This window comes from Aulostomus chinensis, chromosome 6, assembly GCF_037954235.1.
Source record: "Aulostomus chinensis isolate RoL2024-O1b breed Wild chromosome 6, RoL_Achi_v1.0, whole genome shotgun sequence".
Taxonomy (NCBI): domain Eukaryota; kingdom Metazoa; phylum Chordata; class Actinopteri; order Syngnathiformes; family Aulostomidae; genus Aulostomus; species Aulostomus chinensis.
Genome location: NC_141325.1, coordinates 12,831,130 through 12,854,043, shown reverse-complemented (window position 1 = coordinate 12,854,043; position 22,914 = coordinate 12,831,130). Strand labels below are relative to the sequence as shown.

The window sequence follows — 22,914 nt, the reverse complement described above, 5'->3', positions numbered from 1 at the left end:
ATAAAATAAAGAGCAGACACTTTTGTAGGCTACATTAAATGAAACTGGAGAAAAATATTAGCAGTTTTTGTTTTTATTTCTTTGTTACTATAAGGAAAAAACTTTTTTTTAATATAATGAGACAACAACAATTCTGACAAAAATATACATATTTGATGAGATTTTAAATGTAAAAATACAGTAATGTACTTAAAAATATACCATGGTGTTGAATAATTTGTTCAATATTATATACCATTTTGTTTTTTGGATGAAGAAGCAACAAAAATTAATAGTGATTTATTTATTTTTAAGTTTTGAAATAATTGTTAGTGATATATTCATTAGTAGACACGTAAACAAAAACGACACAGATCAAAACTTCTGTTAAAAACGTATTCAACCATTTGTCATGTACTCCTGAGCAAAGTCAATGTTTCAATCCGATGACCAAAGCAAAACAGGGGTTAGGGGTTATATCTATATCTGTGTGTGTGTGTGTGTGTGTGTGTGTGTGTGTGTGTGTGTGTGCGTGTGCCTGTGTATGTGTATATAGTTGAATTACAAATTTCAAAAATACTATGTCCTAATGTGATTGTAAAAAAGCAATATTATTTGGCATTAACGAGGTTCCACTGTGTTTGCATCGAATAAATATATTTAATATATTTTAAATATATATATTTTCAAATATAAATTCTGGCTCTAAGTCAATATCATTTCAAATATTTTTAGCAATCAAATTTGAAGGGCGTATCTCAAACTATCCATTTTTTGTATCACTTCCAGACATTTTCAGTGTATAGTGCAGAGGAATATTTTTGAATTGATGTTTTATTTTAGTCTGAAGATGTACTGATGAAAAAATAAAACATTTAAAAAAATCATTCTTAATTCAGTTTGAAACAAATTAACCTCACCATTTGTCATATTTATGTTTTTTTTTTACATTATAGCTGTATGCTTTTGATTCACTGTTGATCCATTTCAGGATTTTGTGGCACTCTGGTTTGATTCTAAACTTCACTTTGTAGTATTCTTTACTTCATTCTGTGTAATGACCGTGAAGTTTGATCTAATCTAGTTTTAAAAAAAAGTATTTGATCAATTTTAGCAACAATAATTGTTCATGTCAAAACAGCATCCCTTTTGTGCACATAGTCTTGTTTGTTTCCCCTTTAATTTCTGCTTGTGGATGAAAAGCAGTAAAACGATTTGACATTTCCCAAACCAATAAAGAAATCAATAAACACAGTCAGATGCCGCTGTCTTTAAAGGTGCCCACTCATTGTCCTCAGATGTAAAACTCTCCTCTATGGTTCTCTTTGCCTCCTTGGACAGCCTCTCAAACTTCCTGAGGTAGATGAAGATGGCCATCACCAGAAACCCCTGCAGCCCCACAAACACACTGAGGACCACCTGGGAGACAATGGCCAGGTCACAGTACCAGTAGTGACAGGACTCCAGCACCTCCTCCTCAGTGAGATACACCACAAGCCTCCCTCTCAGGCTTGGAGGGAAGCTGCAGTTGACGCCCAAGTGTGGCGTGTGGCTCTCAGGTCGACGCCGTAGCAAGGCTCGCAGGTAGAGGACGCCACAGTCGCACACCCATGGGTTACCTTGAAGGGTGAGTGAGCGGAGAGGGAGGTTATCCAGCAGCCCATTTGGGAGGATGGTCAGAGTGTTGTTGTGGAGGAGGAGCTCTGTGGTGTCGGGAGGGAAACTAGGGGGGAGGCTGGTGGAGTCGAGAGACCTGCTGCTGCAGTTCACCCTGCTGCCATGACAGGAACAGGGGTGGGGGCACGCTGATGACCCTTGACCTCCACAAACTGAGAGTAGATACAGGAGCAGCAGCTGCTTCATCCTTTCCACAAAAGATAAGAGAAGTGTTCAATCCAAGAGCCAATTCAGAAAGAAAATATTCTCTATACCTCCTGACAACAGCCACTTAGTATTATTCTAAGTACCGACAGGAACAGACAAGGAGCACAATGAAATAGTTGAGTAGAAATACTTTGTTACTATATCCAAGTCATATTTTGAACAGCTCGACTACTTGGCTATGGCTTTTTTTTAATTTTAACCAATTACGTTTGAGATGAAGCAACTGTACTGAAAGTATTTTTATGTTAAAAATGTGAGTGTACTGTAAAAATATGGAAATGATAAACTACTACCATCTTAAATTTCAAATTTTTACTTCACTATCAATGATACAATGAAGCGGCATTGTTCATTTTTAACTTCAGTGGAACTTCAGTTTTAATTACAGACATTTGAAAGATTAAACTTCAGGACTTTGACCATAGTTACGTCTATGAACTGTGACTTTCTGTGAAAAAAAGTCAATTATGTTGCAAAAAAAGCTACATTCTCAACCTTTAGGTCACAACACCACTTAAAAAAAACAAGCAACAGACAGGAGGGAAAATGATATTGTGCACTGATGTTAGATGAAAAAACTTAAATTTAACGTGTTGAAGTCCTTTGTATGTTTTGTAAGAAATCTGATAAACAAAAAATTGGCAGCTTTCTGACATCAGGGGAGAATTTGGAGAACAAGAGGTCAAAGGTCGTGAAATACCCCCCATCTTTGTGTTTATCTCAAAAATGTGAAAGTTACTTCATTTAAAATTGAGGAGAGCGACACTTACCTTCAGTGCTGCGTCTTTCCAGTCCCTCTTCTCACTGTTGTTCTGGGAGTGTTTGTCCCAGCTGCTCCTGAGTGATAAAGATGTTGTCCACATTCATTTACACGCAGACCTCAAACAGGAAGTGATGAGGATCTTCGTCATGCTTTAAGGGCATTTCATTTCCTACAAATAACTAGGAGGTTTCTCAGAGATTCTGATAATAATTCTGGGTAATGTAGAGACAATTACTAGAGTCTACTTAGTTCAGACCAAAGTAGATCACACATTCAAAGTTTCCATTTGTGTATGATTACTTCAAATATAACAAATATTTCTTTAAGAAATAACTTTTATAGCATTTCTTCTGTTATGTGTGCAAGTGGAACGCTGTCAGGATGAAGATGCTGTGTGCACTACAGAGGAAGGGTGCCAGGAGGAGATAAAGGACTGAATCACAAGATAAGGACCCCGAGCAGCTCTGTGACACTCAGAAATGACTGAGGCTGTGACCCTGCACCGCTGGACGTCCATTTAATACTCCATAACCTTCACAGACACAATGCACAAAAGCCAGATCGACGAGAAACAAATGTTTATTTGTCCCACCAGGCTGAAGATGCACTTTACAAGCTCACTTAGTTACTCACACACACACACACACACACACACACACACACACACACACACACACACACACACACACACACACACACACACACACACACACACACACACACACACACACACACGCATTATTATAACTCCAGCACAAGAAAGACATCTTCCCTGGCTGAATCCAGTAACTCAAAGAAGGAATTTAAAAAACACAAAGACAGTATTTGCTCCCCATTATCTGTTTTTACCATCTCACAGTGGCAACAAAGCACAGATACAAGTGCAGAACATCGGCTATAAAGCAGTAAAAATAGGCCCAGAGCATTTAGCGGATATGAGTAATGGCAGCATGCTTACACATGCACCCTGTACTGTACCTACCCTCTCATTTTGTCACAGTTAGCCACTGGCAATAAGTGCATTTTTGGCTCAGCCATCATATATATAAAAATGCTAAGAGAGGATATTCTGACTTTACCAAATGACAAAAAGGACATTTTTGATCTACAGTTCAATTAAAAACAAACAAACAAGTAAAGTCACTGTGGAAGGACAAATGGGAAAGTTATGGACGGATACCTGATGAGATCAAAGGAAATTACATGTTAGAAACACACTCATACACCCAACACACAATCTCACACCTAATAAAAAAACGATATCCATGCTCAGATCTACACATCACCAACAAAACAGCTCGTAGCACAAATACTCATACCCAGACAGAATATTCAAAAAGTTTAGCATTGTATTTATAAATTAGATACACTGAGTTTAAATTATGCATTTATATTATATATGTTAGGACTGTTAAACCACAGCAGGGGGCTCAAAGTGGGCAAACCAAGGGCAAACGGATAGTTATGGGGTAAAAGAAAACCCTCTGATGAAATAACCCACTGGGCAGACAAACTATACAAAGCACCAAACTGAAGATAAATGTACAGCCAATTGCCACTAAATACTATATCCACATTGTGTTGCGTTCAGTGTCTGAAGGTCTCACTGCCGTTTATGTGGACAGCAGGTGGCGCTGCGGCACAGCTTTGCACTCTGCGTCGTCACTGGTCTTTGTCGTGCATCTGCTGCTGCATTTTATTCAGCATCTCCTGCATCCTCTTCAGCTGCAGACACACAGGAAGCATTCAAGAGTTGAAAATGAAATGTTTAGCTTCTGTGAGCTTGAGCTAATGTTCTAGTATCTGTGTCAGTGAGGAAGCTACTTGTATTTGGGATAATATTTCACCCCTCATGTCATTATTCATGAACCAGAAACATTTGACATTTTATGAGCGAAAACCGGTTGTCCTCAATAAACTCCTTTATAATTTAATTAGTACTGAGCACCTTTTTCATTCGATTTTTCCCTTTGATGAGTTCAAGGAATAGTTTAAAATTTCAAGAAAGAGACATTACTTGTTTCCTTGCTGAGAATTACATAAGAACATTGCTCTCATCTTCGTTCAATATGAAGCTAAAGCTAGCAGTTGGTTCGAGTAACTTTAGCACAATGCTTAACAGCAACAACAACAAAAACAACAACATTCCATTCTCTAAAAATGAGTTCACCTTCTCTTTAACTGAGCAGTTAACAGCAGAGTCAGAAAGTGATAAAATACAAATATTTTGCTACTGTACTTGAGTAGATTTTTCAGGTATCTGCACTTGACTATTTATTTTTTGACAACTTTTTTTCAACCCCTGTATTTTAACACAAATGAACGTGCTTTCTACTCCCTGTTATTACTTTAGTTTTAGTACAGCCGAGCCAAATCATCATTTAAAAAAAAAACATTTCTATCATTGTGCCTTTTCTAGCTCCGCTGACAGCATCCAAATGCACATGTACACATATGTCATCCACCCAAAGGAATTTTGTTTTCCACAATTTATAATCCTTACCAGCTTGCATCAGCGTAGATTCTTCACTCCTCCTCTACTACCTTTTAAATCATGCTGAGCAGTGCCTGACACTCTTAAACATAACCACCCCATCACACATGGTTCAGTCAGTTTAGCACAAAAACAACTCGGAGAAATGAAACTCCCAAGGGTTCCTCTTCGACATTAAAGTGTCGACTTTTGCGCTCGAAAAGGAAAGTATCTCTACCTCTGCTGAAGAATGTGTGCATGTTGCCCCCTCTGGTTTTCAGTTTAATTAATTCAAGACTTGATGTTTCGTTTACAACCTTTTAGTCGCATTCATACATGTTTGTGTGGGAGTCACGAAAAACATTCAAGTTGCGTGAATCACTCCATCATGGGAGACTGAGCGGTGTGATTATGTCTCAGTGACGTCATCAACAGACACTCATCTTCATCTTAAACCATTCTGTAAGCAGGTGTGGACAAATTAATGAATGTCTGATAGCTTCCATCAGGAGTAAAGTCATAAGGTCAACCTTTGCAGATATATTGTAGGAGAAACTCTAAAGTGGGCATACAAATGGAATTTGATATTATGATTGATATCTAAGTCACATTTGTGAATAAAAAAGAAAATGAAGACGTGTAACAGCGTATATTCTCCCATTTTAAAACATTTACTCATATATTTGTTCACTTATTGAAAATAATAAAACTTGCAGCAGCGTGATGAAGACATACATAATATTCACTGTTTGTCAAACATACCTCCTCATCTTTCATTTTAATAAGTTTTTCAGTGTCCACATCTGGAGTGGACAACGGCAGGATAGGGATGGGACTCTCCATGCGGTTGTCCTGTGCCAGTTTACTGAGAGAAAGAAGAAGGGAGAAGAAGCAGGATAAGGAGGATGAGAAGAAGTCAAATCTGTCCTGAAATCTGGAAACGCCAGCATTTACCCTCGATGTTTACACAACACACTGGCACCTACCTGGTCATCTCCTGTATGCACTGCGCTCTGTAGTTTTCATAATGGACGTCGCAGGTCACATCTTTGAGGTCGTGCATGTGTGAACGAATCAGCATGTTCCTCAATTTCACAAAGTCACAGTGTGATTGGTTTTCCACTGAATGAACAGACGTTTTGGAAATTAATTCATCTCAGACTTGAATTGCAGCACAAGTGTCTAGAAGGAGCATGAACACACAATGCATGGATGTACCTTCAACAATTCCCCAGGGGTACAGTCTTCCTCTCACTCTCTGCCCTCGAGCTTCAACCACTGTGTTACTGCCGATCACAGCAAATGGGGTGCATTCCTGCACACACACACACACACACACACACACACACACACACACACACACACACACAGTCTCTTATCTGTCCCAGGGAAGCTGACAGAGCATTTCTGCCCTGATAAATCATAACAGTTGTACACAGCTGAGCGGCTCAAGAAAGCAGAAAAAATTTGGTGGCTGAGAAAGATTTTCCCAGCCGATTAGTCACAAAAGCATATCAATTACCTCTGGGATTATAATTAAATGCTAAAAGGTCAGATTTTCTAAACAAATAAAATTCTCTCTCTAGTGATTCAAAACTTGTGCAGCTGACAGATACCACGTGCCCTCCATCTGTACACCTTTGTTCACCAAGAACTGAGGAGGCTCATGAGCACAAAATGAGCAGAGTTGAGCGGTACTGATGTAACTTTATCAAAGTATTACTGCACGTGTCCTTTTAAATGTTTTACTCAGCAAATTAACCGCTAAATGAGCTGTGAGGAGCTTCTAGGCATAAAAGTTGCAAGTTTCTTCTGCTAAGGTGACGAAAAAAAAGTGTTGACCGGTCGTGGCAGATGGCCGCCCAGCCTGAGTCCCAGTTCAATGGGGTTTTTTTTTCCCTCATAACTGTTGCCCCATTTTTGGACATCTATGAAAAGTGCCCTGAGATAACGTCTGTTATGAATTGGCACAATAAATACAATTGAATTAGCTGTTTGGATTTGACTGACGGAAAGTAGTTTCCATCCATCTTGTAGCATTCTGCTACTCCTCCGATAAGTAGAAGTAGATGGAATCCAGTTTGTGACAATAAAAATACGAATTAAGAGTAACTTTCCAGTAACTAAGGGTACTAAAAGTATTTTTTGAATTGAAATTCATTAGCATTGTTTAAGCCTTTTTCTGAGCAGAAGTTTCCAAGACCGTCAAATCAATTTGAGCTAAATCCTAACAGATGCTATCCTGGTCTACTTTACAATTTGAGGATGGGCTTGTTTTCTCTTTTTTTATAGAATCATAAACTGAATATTTTTGTTATCATACTGTTGGTTAGCAAACAAGCCATTTGGTGGTGTAAACTAGGGCTCTGGGAAAATGTGTTGTCTTTTTACTTCCATTTTAATGACAAAAAACATTTTTAATGACCAAAAAAAGAAAGAAAGAATTAGCCTCAGTCTTAACTCAAAACACTGAAAAAACAACAACATTTCTTCCCAAAAATAGCGCCTGAATCAGTCTGAATACACAGACATCCCCGTGAAATGCTGTCAAGCTGACTTTTGCTTTGTTAGGATGTGGTGTGAATCAGTAAATAATCGGCCCCGTTTCTCACCTTCAGCTCTTTGTCAAGTTGCTTAAACTCTTCATCCTCATCGGAGTCACACTCAGGAAACTGGTAGACTTTGATCCCAAACTTGTCTATCTCCTCTCGTATCTAGACACGATCACACATGAATCAGAAGCACTGTCAACGCAGACATGTCCAACTGTGGTGGAGGTGTAGCTGGAGAGTTTCAGGACTCACTCGGTCCTTGAGCTTCTTTATCTCGTTGGGCGTCAGGCAGTCGGCTTTTGCGATGAGCGGAATTATGTTCACCTTTTCGTGCAGAGCTTTCATGAACTCAACATCCACCGGACGCAGCCTGCGGAGACAAATCCAGAGCGAGCATAAGAGTGAATAATGATGTCATCAATTTGTTTTTATGTGTTGTAACCACATGAAGACAAGTCATCCAGATGTGTTATTGCACCTGGTCATGTGTGTTATTACCCGTGACCAAATGGAGGGATGAAGTAGAGGCAGCAGTGGACTCGATTGTCCTGGATGTTCTTTCTGTTCAACCCGCTCTCATCCCTGAAGTACTGCTCAAACTGCTGATCTATGTAGTCTGTGATTGGCTTCCAGCTGGGACACAAACGCACACGCACACGCACACACACACACCAGACCACATCAGCAAATTAGCACGCTGAATCAAGCAAATGTCAAATCAGCCAGTCTTCCAGCTCACCACTCGTTGTTGTTGACAGCGTCTCCGAAACCCGGCGTGTCTACGATGGTCAGTTTGAGCTTGACTCCCTTCTCCTCGATGTCAACGGTGTGTTTGATGATCTCCACCGTTTGGTTGATACGTTCTGAAAAACAGCAGGGGGAAAAAAATTGAGTTTATCAGTTTTCTGTTGTAAACACGTAGCGTTAATGGCTGAAGTTTAGTTTTCCAAAAATTGCTTACAAAGAAAAGGCAGAAATATAAAAACAATCAGCCTTTCTCAATGTAACCTGAATCCACTCACTTGTCCTGAAGTTATACACTTCTTCAGAAAAATTCTACACAATTATCTGACGCACAAAATGTATTGCAGTAATAGAACCTCTTCTAGTAGTACTTGCTCTGATGTCACCGCTTTTAAGTCCAAGTTTAAGATGCATTTGTATGTACTTACATTTCAACTGTGTGCTTTACTCATCACAGCTCTGGTCGGTAGATTTTAACTTTATTCTACGTTTCACTGCTTAAAAAAAATCACTAAACAAATAAAACGATAATGATTTGTCATTCCTGGTAAATTATTTTTATTTAACTACTTGACGAGTACGATACACATGAATTAACGCTTTGGTTGACGTTACAACGGGAAGGCTATTCTTCATTTGTAGCCCTACGCTTGAAAAAAGTAATATACTATGATAGAGAGCAAAACGCTGACGACAAACTAGAGCATTGTTATAAACATGTTATTTCATGTTTTATTATAGATTTTCAGCCATGGATTTACTGCTTTAGCGAGTATTTACAGCTGCAGGAAAGTTGGTGTCACTTGGCATCAACTCAATAAGGTACAGTAGCTGTTGTTATGGTGAGTACATGTCATCTACTACAACAGCGTGGCTCAGTGGCGCGTCTCCAACAGAAAACAATGGAGGCCATTTGTGAGGAGGAACCTGATCTATCAGGCACTGGCTACAAAACCTCTTCACACAATCACTTCTTGTTATTTGCTGACAATAAGAAATTTAGAATATGACTAGACGTAATCATCCAATACTGAATGACTGAATCATGTTTAAAAAAAAAAAAGTACAGGAAGATGATCTTCAGTGGCACAATGATCAGCCAAAGATGAACAAAGTGAGAGACAATGGTTATAAATAAGATGAAGGGTCTGAGTTACATAAATAACACACGCCACAGCACAATTATTCAACAATCACAATTGAGCTGTGCGGTGAAATACTCAAAGAGAGGTAGAATGAAAACTCACCCTCAGCATTCAGTAACTTCCTGTCTTTGTAGAGGTCTGTGAGGAACAAGCTGTTGACCAGGGTGGATTTACCCATGCCGGACTCTCCTGGCACACAAACACAGTCAACACGTGTGAGGGTTAGTGTGAATCGATCCTTCTAGACGAGATACACCGGGTCTGTCGCTCCTTCATGAGGAATGAAAACCTTTTTTTCTAAAATGATGATAAACACAAGATTTACTCTGAGATGCCGGCTGTTGCTAAGTTAAACGGACTCGTTTTTACACAGCACCTTTCTACATTGGCAGTACTGAGGCGCTTTAAAGTGCCCTCAGATTCACCCACATGGCTGCCATGCAAGCCAACCTGTTCATCAGGAGCAATTAGGGATTCAGTATCTCGCTCAAGGACACTTGGACGAGGTCACAGGGGGCAGAGAGGATCAAACCAGCAACCCTTCGGCTGCGAGACAGCCACTCTACCTCCCAACCATGCTGCCTTACCTGGAAAGTGAAAGTAAAGGTACTGACCTGCAACCATCAGCGTAAAGTCAAAGCCTTTCTTCACAGACTTCCTGTGGACCTGGTTGGGAAGAGTCGCAAAACCCACGTACTGTTTTTCCTACAGGAATGAAAACACAGATGCAAAGAAGGATGTGTTTAATATGAGTTTATGCGGTCGTGTTGCAGAGGTGGAATGTTGGTCCACAGATAAGTTGATTTTAAAGCAAAAGTGCAAAACCCTCTCTTGTCGACGCGGTGACACTGTGAGGGTTTGGCTGCTGCAGGTGTCTAAGGGTTTGCTCTTGATGGGACTTCACATTTATCACAGCAACACTCTGCTGCCTTTCTTGGTGGCAAGTGACATTTATTTTACTATTGTTTTATTTTCAGTAGTTTGGAAAAAAAATAACAGGACATTTGGACTGTCGGAGTCTCGTGGGCATTTATTCCACACTGTTTTTGGAAATGTTTATGCCATAGTTTCAATTGATGTGACTCTTCATGTTATTGTGGTTGACTGGCATAATGACTGATTGATTGTTGGTCCAATTGAAAGCTCATCTTGTTGTTTAGTCTGACAGCAAATCAGAACCCTGAAATCCTCAGTTTACTGTCAAACAAAGCAACGGAAATCAAGAATTTCTTTGTTAAACAGTCCTCCTGTGTGATGTCTCTTTTATGTTGCGCAACAAACTAAATTACCATTTTATCATGTTATTTTCATTATTTTTTTTAAATATTTACATAGAACTTCTCTCCCGGAAAACAAAAAGAATATTTCATTTGTACTTATTAAATCATTTCAGTTTCACTTATTGAATGGTTGAATCATTTCATCCTCACAGTAACACATGAAATAAAAGCGGAGAGTTTCTAGTGTGAGGATTAAGTCTATAAAAAAAAAAACAACCCACAAAATCTACAACAGCATAGAAAAACACGAGAGAATAAGCAGCGTCAAAGCTTTTCCCCAAAAACTCTCCCTCTCACACAAAGAACCACAAGATACCAGTCTGTAACTGCGCTGGTTCTCAGGCCTGTGGGTTTTCTCTCCTGCATCTGGCAGAACGTCATCTTTGCCCAGCAGTATGTGCTGACATGTGTAGATATAAATACACACTCGAGACCTGTTGGCTGCGGGACAGCAGAGGGCATTCACACCCAGACAGAAGCTACATTGAGCAGACCTGAAAAGCTCTTTTTCATTCTGCAAACACACAAGTCAGCGTTCTTATACGCTGTCATAACTTGTCATAGGCATTTCCGACAGTCGCCTCGGGTGAGGCTTGCATTTAAAAAAAAACAAAAACACACACACAAACCGCAGGCGGTGCAATAAGTGCATGGCACATACACTTGCCAAAGAGCCAGAGATTTTGGAAAGCTACAGAGAAATCAGAGGCACAAATCATTTCAACAGTGAATCTGTCATGAGGAAGAAATATCCTGCACAGAAAAGGAAAGAAAAGGCTGATGGCTGCTGTCAGGTAGACCACAGGTGAGAGAGCTTCTTGTTTATGAATACATGAACTCATCCTCTGTGTGTGTTCTCTCACTATCCACATATTATCCCTCACCTTTCTGATTGTTTTCGCCCATTATCCTCCAAGAAATGTAACATTTTACCTTCTGTCTGGCGGTTCTCACTCGGGGGCACAGCAATCGTTCCACCAGTTTCTCATGCAGCATGATGGCATCCATCCTAAACTGCACCGACACTGACAGACGAATACAGCCTCTGGTCCCAGAAAGTTACAAAAACAGCCCGACAGAGAACGCGATCCAGTAAACCTGAAGCCTCTTGGCCTCGATAAATCTCTCTGTCTGGTTCCAAAATGTCTCCAACAGACCTCTTTCCTGTTTCTGCTCTTTTTGTTCCTCCTACTTTCCCCGTCCAGCTCAGCTTTCTTTTCTTTTTGCCTCCTCTGTTTCTTTCTGTCTCACTGTCTTTTTTCCGTCTGCCCTGTGGCGGTCCGACTCTCCCTGTTCAGACAGGTATGGCGGAATTCTCACTGAGAGGGAGGGAGATGGTGGGAGAGAGAGATAGAGAGAGAGAGAGAGAGAGAGAGAGAGAGAGAGAGAAAGAGAGAGAGAGAGGTGGCAATTTGAGGGAGGAAACAGGGGAGGGATGGACGGGGCTGAAAAAGGAGAAAGGTCTAAAAGCAACTCATTCATTCAGCCTGTATTCCCTCCCCCAGCTTGGCCAGTTGAAAACTAAAACACCACCGGTTCTCAAACAGAAAGGGAAAAGTTACAGACGGATAGAGAGACAACACTTTGTTGACCTCAGCTTTAAAAGATGTGAAACTAAAAGATCCTGTTCCAACATGACAGTGACAAAAGCGGCTGTGTGGTTCACAACGAACAACTGATAATGACAGTAACGTCTCAGCACGCTGCGAGTTCAGGCCTGTTGAGTTAAAAAAAAAAAGTGATCCGATTGTCGGAAAAATGAATTTTCAGTCCTTTTGTACTCATTTTATTTTTTTGTCGTAGATTCTTAGAAAAGTGATTGGCAACAGAATCAGATCACAAAATACTTGAGGGATGAGAAACTGGTTCAAAGTCCCTCAAAAGACAAGTACATACAAATATAAGTACAAACTAAGTGATATTATGAATAAGAATGAGGCAAAATGTGCATCTAATAAAAGTAAAAATACGACTTTCCAAAGAGAAAAGGATATTCTAGAAATGTGTCACAGCAACTCTGTAAAAATACGCCATTGCAAACACCAATAAGTTTGAAATAACTTCCAAAAATGCAAGTATATTCAAGAAATATTTTCTATTTATTGAAGAGGGGTTGTATGAGGGAGCCATACAGTCATGGTCATGCCTTCACTAGATGTTGGTCAACAATGTTGAGCGACAGTTCTACAACTGCTACTGGATTTTACCTGGCTGGCTGGTCAAATGTTCAGTTTGATACTGATCTTGACTGGGTAACAACTTGTTGCAGAAACAGTCTATTGGGCAGCTCATCTATACTTCCGTTATTACTGTAAAACTCATTCAGCATTTTCAACAACTCTTGCTACTGTAAACTTATTATTGAAAAGCGATCGTGGGTTTGGTGGCATGCGTCCCTTCCTTTTTCCGTCAAAACCGTATTCATTTGAACCAAACCACAGAAAGAAACCACAGAGCAATGGTTTCGTTAAGCAGAATGTAGCCAGAGGGATTTTGGGTTCATAGGTCACATCAGCTTTATTTGCTTTGTTACACTGAACTGATGACGGTCATGTGAGGTTCCGTTTACCACCTGGAGGATGTATGACTCGGCCAAGAACCACTAGAGTTCTTTCACGCGAAGCTGATCCCCTTCCTTCCGGATGTAAAACGTCATCGCTCCGTCCTGTTATCTTGTTGAACTTTTCTCATAATCAGTAATGAGTTATCGACAAAAACATCACGTGAAGTCACGCTAACCTTTGACTGCCACCTTCTAATAAGTTCGTCCTGAAGTTGAGTGGACATGAGCGTCAAATTTAAAGAAAAATCCTAAAGAGGCGTTCCTGAGATATCACATTCACAAGAAATGGGACGGACGGACAGAAGATCAACCCAGAAACATAATGCCTTTGGCCACAGCTGTCGCCGGCACGGAGGAATGAAATTACTGAGAAGGGTTTCCTTGGTTGAAAACATTTAGGGAACCACAGGTCAGGACTGCAATAATCAGAAAGTGAAGGAGATCAGCCACCACAGTGACTCCTCGGGTTTCTTCAGGAGTGTGTGTGGAGGTGATGGAGGTATATTTCATGGCAGAGGTTGAAGTCGATCGTTTCCAGATGTGACAGCGGTGTGTGTGTGTGTGTGTGTGTGTGTGTGTGTGTGTGTGTGTGTGTGTGTGTGTGTGTGTGTGTCTGACTCACACATGATGTGGGCAGCAGAGCTTAAAACTCTTTGAAATAAAAGAAGCAGACTTTTTCTTCCTTCCTTTTCTTTCCCAAAGCAGACACACCCTGTCATGATGCCACGTACGGGATGTGACAGGTCCACTCCACACCACAGGAGGGGGACAAAACACCCGGCAGAGACGGAATTTTTAAGGTTTGAATCTACAGATGCAAGATGAAGGGAAGAAAACAATCCTGATTTTCTAACCCTGGATGAGGAGAAAATCCACAAGTAAAGAGGAAGTTGACACTCGGTATAAAATGAAGCCGACAAAAATATATTTAATTGTCTAATCGAAATGATAAAATAAATAAAAGTCATTTATATGATTAAAAACACCAATTTTGTGGTGTCTTCGAAGTAAACTTTCTGAATAAAAATGATTAAAAAAATTAGTAACAGGAAAAAGTAACAACATATGTAGGTGTCAAATAAGGTTTCAGAGCTGAACCAGATGTGGAACCTTATCTAGAAGATCTTGAGCTGCACAGTTGAGAGCTGGAATTTGTTCTTTGGCCGATACAAAAAGGGAAAGTGCAAGGTGAGATGTGTGATTTGGGCAAAGTGGAAAGATTCTTTTGAGGTATTTTTTTTATAAAGAAACAGCATGGAAACTTTGAGATATTCTGGTGTACTAGGGATCTAAAAGTTCAAGAGCTGTTTAATTCTGATATTTGTTAACTTGACCTGGAAAAGCAATTGAATAACTAAAGATTAAAGTTTGATCTGATGTCTTCAGAGCACAACAGAACCACCGGGAACACAAACAGTTGAGTAGAAGTTTGTCTTAGACCTGAGGCATTGATAGCGAAAGTTGTTTATTTTTGGACTTTCTCTGTTGTTTGGGTTTAGAAATGTAACACTCTAAGAAGCAGGAATATTTGATAAAAGGTAATAAGTGACGGTGGAAAGAGTGTGTGTGAATGAGTGTGTGTTAGTAGGATAATGTCAAAAGAAGAAAGGAACAGATGTCTTGAAATTGGTATTACAATAGCACACTCCCAACTAAACATAGCAACCCCCCAGTCTCAGAGGCCAGCTGTCTCACATGTGCGCGCGCACACACGCGCACGCGCGCACGCGCGCACGCGCGCACGCACACACACACACACACACACACACACACACACGAGCATCCTCTGTCAAACTAATGAAAAATTAACACATGAGCAGGAAGTCAGTCGATCACAAAAACCTGCTGCACGTGATGCTGACCACCTCCAAATGTAGTCCTAGGGATCAGCTCTGCATCATGGGTGTGTTCACATCTGCACGCAGAGCTGTCCACTTGGATCATTGAGGACATGTTTGTTCCAGATGAGAACAGGACCATGAAGATGAGCGGATGGATGTGTGGACACAGAGGGACGTACCACGAGTTAGCAGGGTGACTCAGTGTTATTGTATTAACATAAGTTCGTGAGCCAGTGGAGAATCAAGTGCTCATATCCATATTCAGGATCCTTGGGAACATAAATAAGCCTCTGACTGTTTTTTGACTGTCAGACCCTTTAAGAGTCTAAACGCACCATCGGTCAGTTTGTCTGTGTACAGACAGGCCGACATTAAAGATCGGCCACTGGACCAGCAGGCAGCCATCAGCTTCTTCCTCTCACTTATTCAGAGTCTTAGTTTTTAGGAAATGACTGTCAACAGAGCACAGCGACCTGCTCCACTGCCAGGAGACACACACACACACACACACGCACACGCACACGCACACACACACACACACACACACACACACACACACACACACACACACACACACACACACACACACAGAGGGTTTCATCCAAATGCGCCCAGTCCAACAGCGAGGAGGAGGCAAACATGACTAAAACTTTAATTAATGAAGTCAAACATTTACCAGCAAACTTCTTCAGCTTGCAGTCATAGACCAAAAAACTGGCTAAGGTTTATTAAAAAACAAACAAACAAACAAACAAACAAAAAACAAAACTCTCTCCAGCTGTCACATACACACAGGTCTTTAAAACCTAGTTTTACTATTCAGTATTTTTGTTCACCAGTAAAAATGCATTTGAGGGTACTGCAAATGGACTTGGACACTCTGCTTCTAGATTGGATCATGTTGGCACAGGTGATTTGTACTTTGATTACTTTGTCGGATTCAGATGACAGTCGAACAGTCACAAAGAATGTCACCACATTCACAAAATTCATCGACCGTGAAACGCAGAGAGATTTACCTGGAGGCGATGGGCCTCTCCGATTTGAAGAACTTGTTTGTGATTAGAGGTTCGAAATAAGACACGTTCATTACAAGAAAATATGGTGCTCTGTAGATTTGAGTACACGACAAATATCCTTCACCTGTGGAAAACAGAGTACATTGATTCACTGATATTCAAAAACTGTGCTGGGATTTCCCAGTTTAAAGCCGGCAGACAATCTCTGATGTTGTAGTGAAAAACAGTGACCTTTAACTGATGACTTCACAGCCTCTCCTGACCATCCAGCTGACACTTTCACACCACTGACTCTGAATACTTTGCTAAATTGTTGGCCTGCGGGCCAGATGGTGGGCCAGTAAGTGAGGCGAGAGAGAGAGTAAAAGAGAGATAAGAGGGGGGGGGGGGACAGGAGGGGTGAGAGAGAGAGGGGAATAAAAGCAATATAAAGATGGAGCCCCCAGCAGCACCCCCCTCCCTCTGTGTTCTCTCCTCGTGGATGAAAAGGCCCGCGCTCACTTGGCTCTTAAACATGCTAATCTGACAGCATGTAATTGCTCAGGCAGCAGTAAAATTGCTACACTGAAGGACACTTAGCTGTTGTAGCCAGTTTTTGCATCCACCTACTCCGCAACAGTAGACTCGTATGGACTCTGAACGACTATAAACAACTAGCAACAACTGAGCTTTTAGCGGAGGGGCCAGTCGAGTGAATATATAACTGCAAAAACACAGGAGGGACACTTCTATTTTAACTTGTGTTGCTGTTTAAAAACATTGTGTCATCCTGTATTACTTTGAGTAACATGCTGCAATCCTGCATCTCAATGATGAAACCAGTTAAAAGTGCACGTCAACATAGATATGCCAATCAAACCATGACACGCACTTCTAGTTTTTCTATGTAGGATTTTTTTGGTTTACTGAAATACTAACTTGTGTTTTGAAGCTGTGGCATAGGCGGGCACATCGGAGAGTTTTGCTGAGGTTGAAGTTGGCCGATCTCGACATGCAAAACAATTTGTGCCATAACTCTGGAGCAGCAACGCTAATAAACTGTTGCAAGCAAAGACAGCAAGTTCAGCAAAGCCTCTTATTTGCCATCCCACATTGAATTACCCTTTAATAGTTGACGCTGATTGTTTTATCCAGGTAAGAATCACCTGACATGCCAACTATGGCGACTGGTTCCGAGGTCCACACAACAGGGTAACCCCCAGACTCAAATTTCCAAACTTAACGGGTACAGCAGTTTTCAAAGTTCTATGATTCCGAGCTTTGGATTTGTGTTGATACGAGGTGCAAGAGTGGTTGGGCTGTGCCTTTTGTAATGAAACCATATCAGAGTGGATGTAGCAATTTCCTGTATCTGTGTAACATGGGTATCAAACGCCGCCCCTGTGCGAGGCTAGAGCCTGAATCTATTCACTCCAGTGGAATGTGACTACAGATGAAGGCAGATTCTTTTGTTCCACACACTGAAGTAAACACTGGATCAATTTTTTTTAAAAAGTTGTCCAATCAATTGAAATCAGAAGCCACTGAGTTGATTAATGTCTGGCAATGAGATCCATCTTGTGCACCCAGAAAACTTGCAACAAGAAGTGGTCACGGTGGAGAGGAAGAAACGGTTCAGGGCCCGGATTTATTTCCTAACAGTTCAGACTAAGGTTTAAAAATCCAGATTACGATTTCTGCTGCAGCTAAGGTTCAGTAAATGTTAGCAAATTCATCATTGCTCATAACATTTAACTTTCTTTTTAATATTTAAGCATAATTACAGCATATATAAATTATATAGTTATTGTTCATTCATCATAATCCAGTAAAAAAAGAATTAGAATTAATAAAGCTGGAACTACCCTTGTGCTTTAATAGGAGCTATACGCCTCATCTTAAATGTCATCATCAAGGTTCTTGTAGAAGATATGAATGAATCTTCATTGGTTTCACTGGATTACCGCATAAAAAAATCTCATCTTTATTTCCCAAGAATTTGTAAACTGAAAGACCGACTCAGGACTTGAAGATTTTTTCAGAGAATCCCGCTATCTGGGTCAGTCTGGAGTAGCTCTCCAAAAGCTTTCTGAAACACAGAGCCGAAACCAAACACACACCCAGACACACACACGCATGCAGGCACGCACGACCGCACACACGCACACACACACACGCACACACACACACACACACACACACACACACACACACGTTGACACTCAACTGGATCACTTGCATTACTTGCATGTTTGCAGTATGACAAAATAAAGCGCTCTTTATGAGAAGACACTGCAGGGTAGAAACTATTCAAACACCTGAACATCGACTTTCACAGAGGAGAAACACTGCAGTGAATTTACACACACACACACACACACACACACACACACACACACACCCATGCATGTGCAAACGTGGATGCATGCACACCAACGCTCACATACAGGAGCCGCTTTATCTTACATGTATTGGACTTTAATAAAATTGAAAGAAATCTAGTTTTTAATGACGTGGATACTTAGTCATTTGTATGTAAGTGTTTTCATGAATATCTAGTGTCTGCTGTAGCTGTACATATGTTCATCAACTCCATGTACTCTTAACTGAACCAGCATCCACGTCATTAAAAAAATGCATTTAAAATGACAGAAGTCAAATTAAAATTCTGTCAAGAAATTTAGGGCAGAGGATCCCTTCAGAACACTTTAATCTCCTTTAAAAGTTCAACTCTTCAAACCTCAAAGCTTCTGTCTGGAAAACTGAGCGCTATCACGCTAATTATTGATCAAAGAAGACTTCTCTGATGTGCTCTTCTACAACTTTGCTCTTTTTCTACCAAAGAGCAGGACCCACAGGGGGTTCAATCCCCACTTTCAACCCCCTCCAACCCCCCCGAGACATGCTTGTGTCTGGTGTGCAGCTGGTCCTCACTTCAAGAGCTGGTGAGGGTTCCATCTGTGGGGGTGAGAATTTGTTAGTGAAAGAGGGAAGAGTTAAATGACTGAGAAAGACGGAAGAGATAGACACACAAATACAACTGACTCGACATCTGTTGGTTGCTCCAGGGGGAAGATAGCATGATTTTGACAATTTCCAAGACATGAGCTCATCTGGATTCGGTCAAAGTGCACTTGCTATAGTTTATGATGCCATAACTCCATTTTTACATGCGTGAGCAGTGATGGATGATCCACAGGACTCACACAACATGAGATTATTAAAGTTTATTTGGGATGATACTCTGCTAAACTCTGATCCAAGTCCTTGAAGGAGTTAATTTTCCACATACAACGTCCTAAAGGTATTTCTGTTCACTTCGCTATGGAGGTCATGTGATCACTGGTGTTGGGGTGTCTGTTAGCAGGATATCTACAGATTTGGATGCATTTGGAAGAAATTAGATACTTTAATGAAAATGGATTCAATTTTTGGACTTAAACTAGTTTTTCTTTCTATAAAATAGTGTGAAAATATGTTGACATTCAGCTAAAATTTGAACAAGTCTTCACTTTGAGGACAAATATGTTTGTTGTGCTCCGAGTTCATAAACAAAGCAGTGCTTAGGATTTTTCTCTTCCTGTGTGATTACTGAACATGGGCAGGGAAAGCAGAACCATGGGTTAACTACTTTTTATCTTATGTTTTCAATGTGATGTTTCTATTTTATCTTATTGTAACAACTAGAAATATATCAAATAAACATGTTGACATCGATAAATCTGACGTGTGTTACTTGTGTACTTCATGATATGAAGGTGAAATATTATAGTAAACAGTTGATTTAAAAAAACACACACACACGCGCACACACACAACTGCAACATTCTCTTTTGGTTCTGATTTGTGTTGGAAAAACTCCAGTGAACACCCACCCACACACGGAATTATCACCACACAGAATTGTGGGTAAGTCAGATAGAGTTGTCCACTCCTTTGCATCAGAGAAATGATGAAAACCACTTTTAAAAAAAGACTGTTGCCTAGGCAACGTGCTATCATAGCAAAGGAAGTGACTGGAGTGTCCAGGCAATGGGAGTGAGTGAGACATGGAGAAAATAGCAGAAGAAAGAGCAGAAGAAAGACAAACATAGGTTTTGTATTGATTACTAGTTATCAACAGCGGGTATCTCTGTTTTTAGTCCGTCAAAGTGAGCACCAACAGCTCTCAGCCTTCTCCTCCACATCCTGGCTGCTCCACAGATTTTTATCTCTCAAAATGCCCAAGCAGGTCAGATGCAGCCGAGGATGTGGGAGGAAGAAGAGGAAGACGGCCAAAGGCAACGATCACAGGGTGTAAATACAGTGTAGTAATCGAAACACTGACCGGGACGCTGCGAGGGCATTAATACCAACGCACGGAATAAAACTGGCTTTGATGGTACTTGAAGGGTATTTTTTTCAATGTTTCTGCAAAAGCTTGAAATGCTGAATCTGCCCAGCAGCAATCACATTAATCCAGGTTTTCCAGCAATACTCATAAGCTTGTGTGTGTGTGTGTGTGTGTGTGTGTGTGTGTGTGTGTGTGTGTGTGTGTGTGTGTGTGTGTGTGTGTGTGTGTGTGCGTGTGTGTGGGGGCCATGTGAGCACAATGACTTCATCTACAGGATTTGGTCCACTGCTGAATTCCTGGGAGAAAGAAAATCTGTCTGATGGGTTTATACCAGGGAGGATGGAGCGGGACACAGAAGACTAACGCTGTTGTTAAGCATCACCTGAGAACGTCACTTTCGCCTAAAAACAAACTCTTATTTTCTTCACATATTGTGTGCACACACCCACAGAGGAATGAAGAGGTCAGTATCTTCTTCAATAACTCATTGACTGTTGTTCTACCAGACTATCCTTTATAATTATATAATATTGAATTAATTCCATTTAGATTCACATTAACTCTCAGGTACAAAATTGACATGAGAATATGTGTTATCAGTTGGAATATGCACCAATTCAGTTCATAATTACTTCATCCTATAACCTTTGTAACACACACACACACACACACACACACACACATATATAGGTGCACATATATAGGCAGTATAGAAAATGGATTGATGGATGGATGGATGGATATATATATATATATATATATATATATATATATATATATATGTAAAACATCCCATTAAGTGTTAATTTATTGTACATTTTCTCACTCCACAGGCGATACATGCATTTGAAATAATTCCCCATTATTCTCCTTCCACTTCATGATGTGCTGGCTAAGCGTCTGCATCCAGACTCGTTCCACTGAGATGTACCACACAGGAAGTCATTCCCACCATCAAACCTTTCAACTTGTCCCCCTTCTGCACGGGGGTGGAAACAGACACTCTCAGCTAAATGGTCCACGTGGACCCTTTTCCCCCCTGCCAGCAGCCTCAAAACTGCATAATCTTTCAATAATTTAAAAAATTCAGCTGTGCAATAATTAAATTTTAATATCATCCCCCAAAATCTAATTTTATAATCCAGATTTCAGTTTATGCTTATATGCTCTTCTTGACTATGAGCTACATGACCCAATTTTCCCATTTTGACTCCGTTTAGGTTCTTCTGCTGTTGACGGACTCTATTTCACTGGCCTCAGCACCATTGCATCCACAAGCCTCTGTTACCAGACACTCCACACAGGAGGAGGAGAGGCAAGGACTGGGGTCATGAGGGATGCGACCTCCCCTGTAGGCTCATGTGGCAGCTGTGTAGCTGAACAGTATTGAGGAAGATGAACTAAAGGCAGTAAACAGCAACGAGACATGCTGATGTAACGTAGACAATTAGGTCAGTTGACTCACTGGCTGATAATCGCTAATCATTCTGCAGGCGGAGCAGAAGCAGGAGAGGATGGAGAGGAGAGGAGAGGAGAGGACGGATGCTGCGTCCTGGGTACCATGTTCGTCTCTTGCTACCGGCCTGCTCTACATATGCGTCTAAAAATGAATTCCACCCCACCCCCAGTCAGTCCCCTGTCATTTCGCAGCATGAGAGGAGCTGGCTGCTTATACATGTGACTGGAGAACAGCGAAATAATCGCAGAAATAGGCTTTAGCTGGTGTTGCAGCCGAGGCCGGGCTGTGCGAAGCGACGCTCGTATTTTCCAAAACAAAATGCATCCTTAACAGGAGGTAAAATAAAAAAATAAATAGATGAAATGACGTCTCTTACCTCCGCGCTATCCTCTATTGGCCGTTATAGGTTGGATGAGAAGAGGACGAGGCGCAGGTGCAGGGATGCAGAGACGCCCAGAGACACATGAAGCGATTATTGTATTGATTCTGAATTGGAATACATATATAAATAACTGATGACAATAGATCTACGCTCACCTGTCTTAACCGGGATCCGGCTTTTGTACCTGATGTTGGTCGTCATGTTGACGGTTCTCCGACCTCGATTCTACCGAAGCGACGGCTCAGAGAAAGCGGCCCCTCGCCTCGCCTTCAAACACCGGACAGGCAGCAGGAGGGAGCGGCTGAGCTGACTGATGAAGCCCCGCCTCTTCCAAACAGGCCAGCCAATCACATTGAAGAGAATCCTACAACCAGGATGCTAGGAGAGAGAGACAGAAACGAATACAAGAAATAGATTATAGTTCACAAGATGTTTTGGATTCCAATTAATATATTATTTAGAACATGACCTAAAAAATAAGCCGTAAACACAACACAGAGTCAGTGGATTCACATGTG

At 40.9% G+C, this 22,914-nt stretch overlaps 2 protein-coding genes across 3 annotated transcripts; both read right to left on the bottom strand.

Annotated features, from left to right (window-relative positions):
* Nucleotides 1–106: 106 nt before the first annotated feature.
* Nucleotides 107–3,160, bottom strand: gp1bb (glycoprotein Ib platelet subunit beta). Its single transcript, XM_086206575.1, has 2 exons — nucleotides 2,634–3,160; nucleotides 107–1,843 (listed from the first exon to the last, which is right to left on the bottom strand). Exon 2 carries the CDS (start codon nucleotides 1,840–1,842, stop codon nucleotides 1,222–1,224), a length of 621 nt encoding a protein of 206 aa, XP_086062701.1. The 5' UTR covers nucleotide 1,843; nucleotides 2,634–3,160; the 3' UTR covers nucleotides 107–1,221.
* Nucleotides 3,161–3,199: 39 nt separating this feature from the next.
* Nucleotides 3,200–22,692, bottom strand: septin5a (septin 5a). 2 transcript variants are annotated; one of them, XM_086206574.1, is made up of 12 exons: nucleotides 22,552–22,692; nucleotides 22,391–22,404; nucleotides 10,155–10,245; nucleotides 9,643–9,729; nucleotides 8,391–8,514; nucleotides 8,150–8,284; nucleotides 7,904–8,021; nucleotides 7,712–7,813; nucleotides 6,318–6,414; nucleotides 6,086–6,221; nucleotides 5,862–5,964; nucleotides 3,200–4,351 (listed from the first exon to the last, which is right to left on the bottom strand). In XM_086206574.1, exons 1-12 carry the CDS (start codon nucleotides 22,595–22,597, stop codon nucleotides 4,289–4,291), a joined length of 1,116 nt encoding a protein of 371 aa, XP_086062700.1. In that variant the 5' UTR covers nucleotides 22,598–22,692; the 3' UTR covers nucleotides 3,200–4,288. The 2 variants fall into 2 exon arrangements, with proteins under 2 accessions (XP_086062700.1, XP_086062699.1); XM_086206573.1 differs by lacking the exons at nucleotides 22,391–22,404; nucleotides 22,552–22,692 and adding an exon at nucleotides 11,754–12,117.
* Nucleotides 22,693–22,914: the final 222 nt, after the last annotated feature.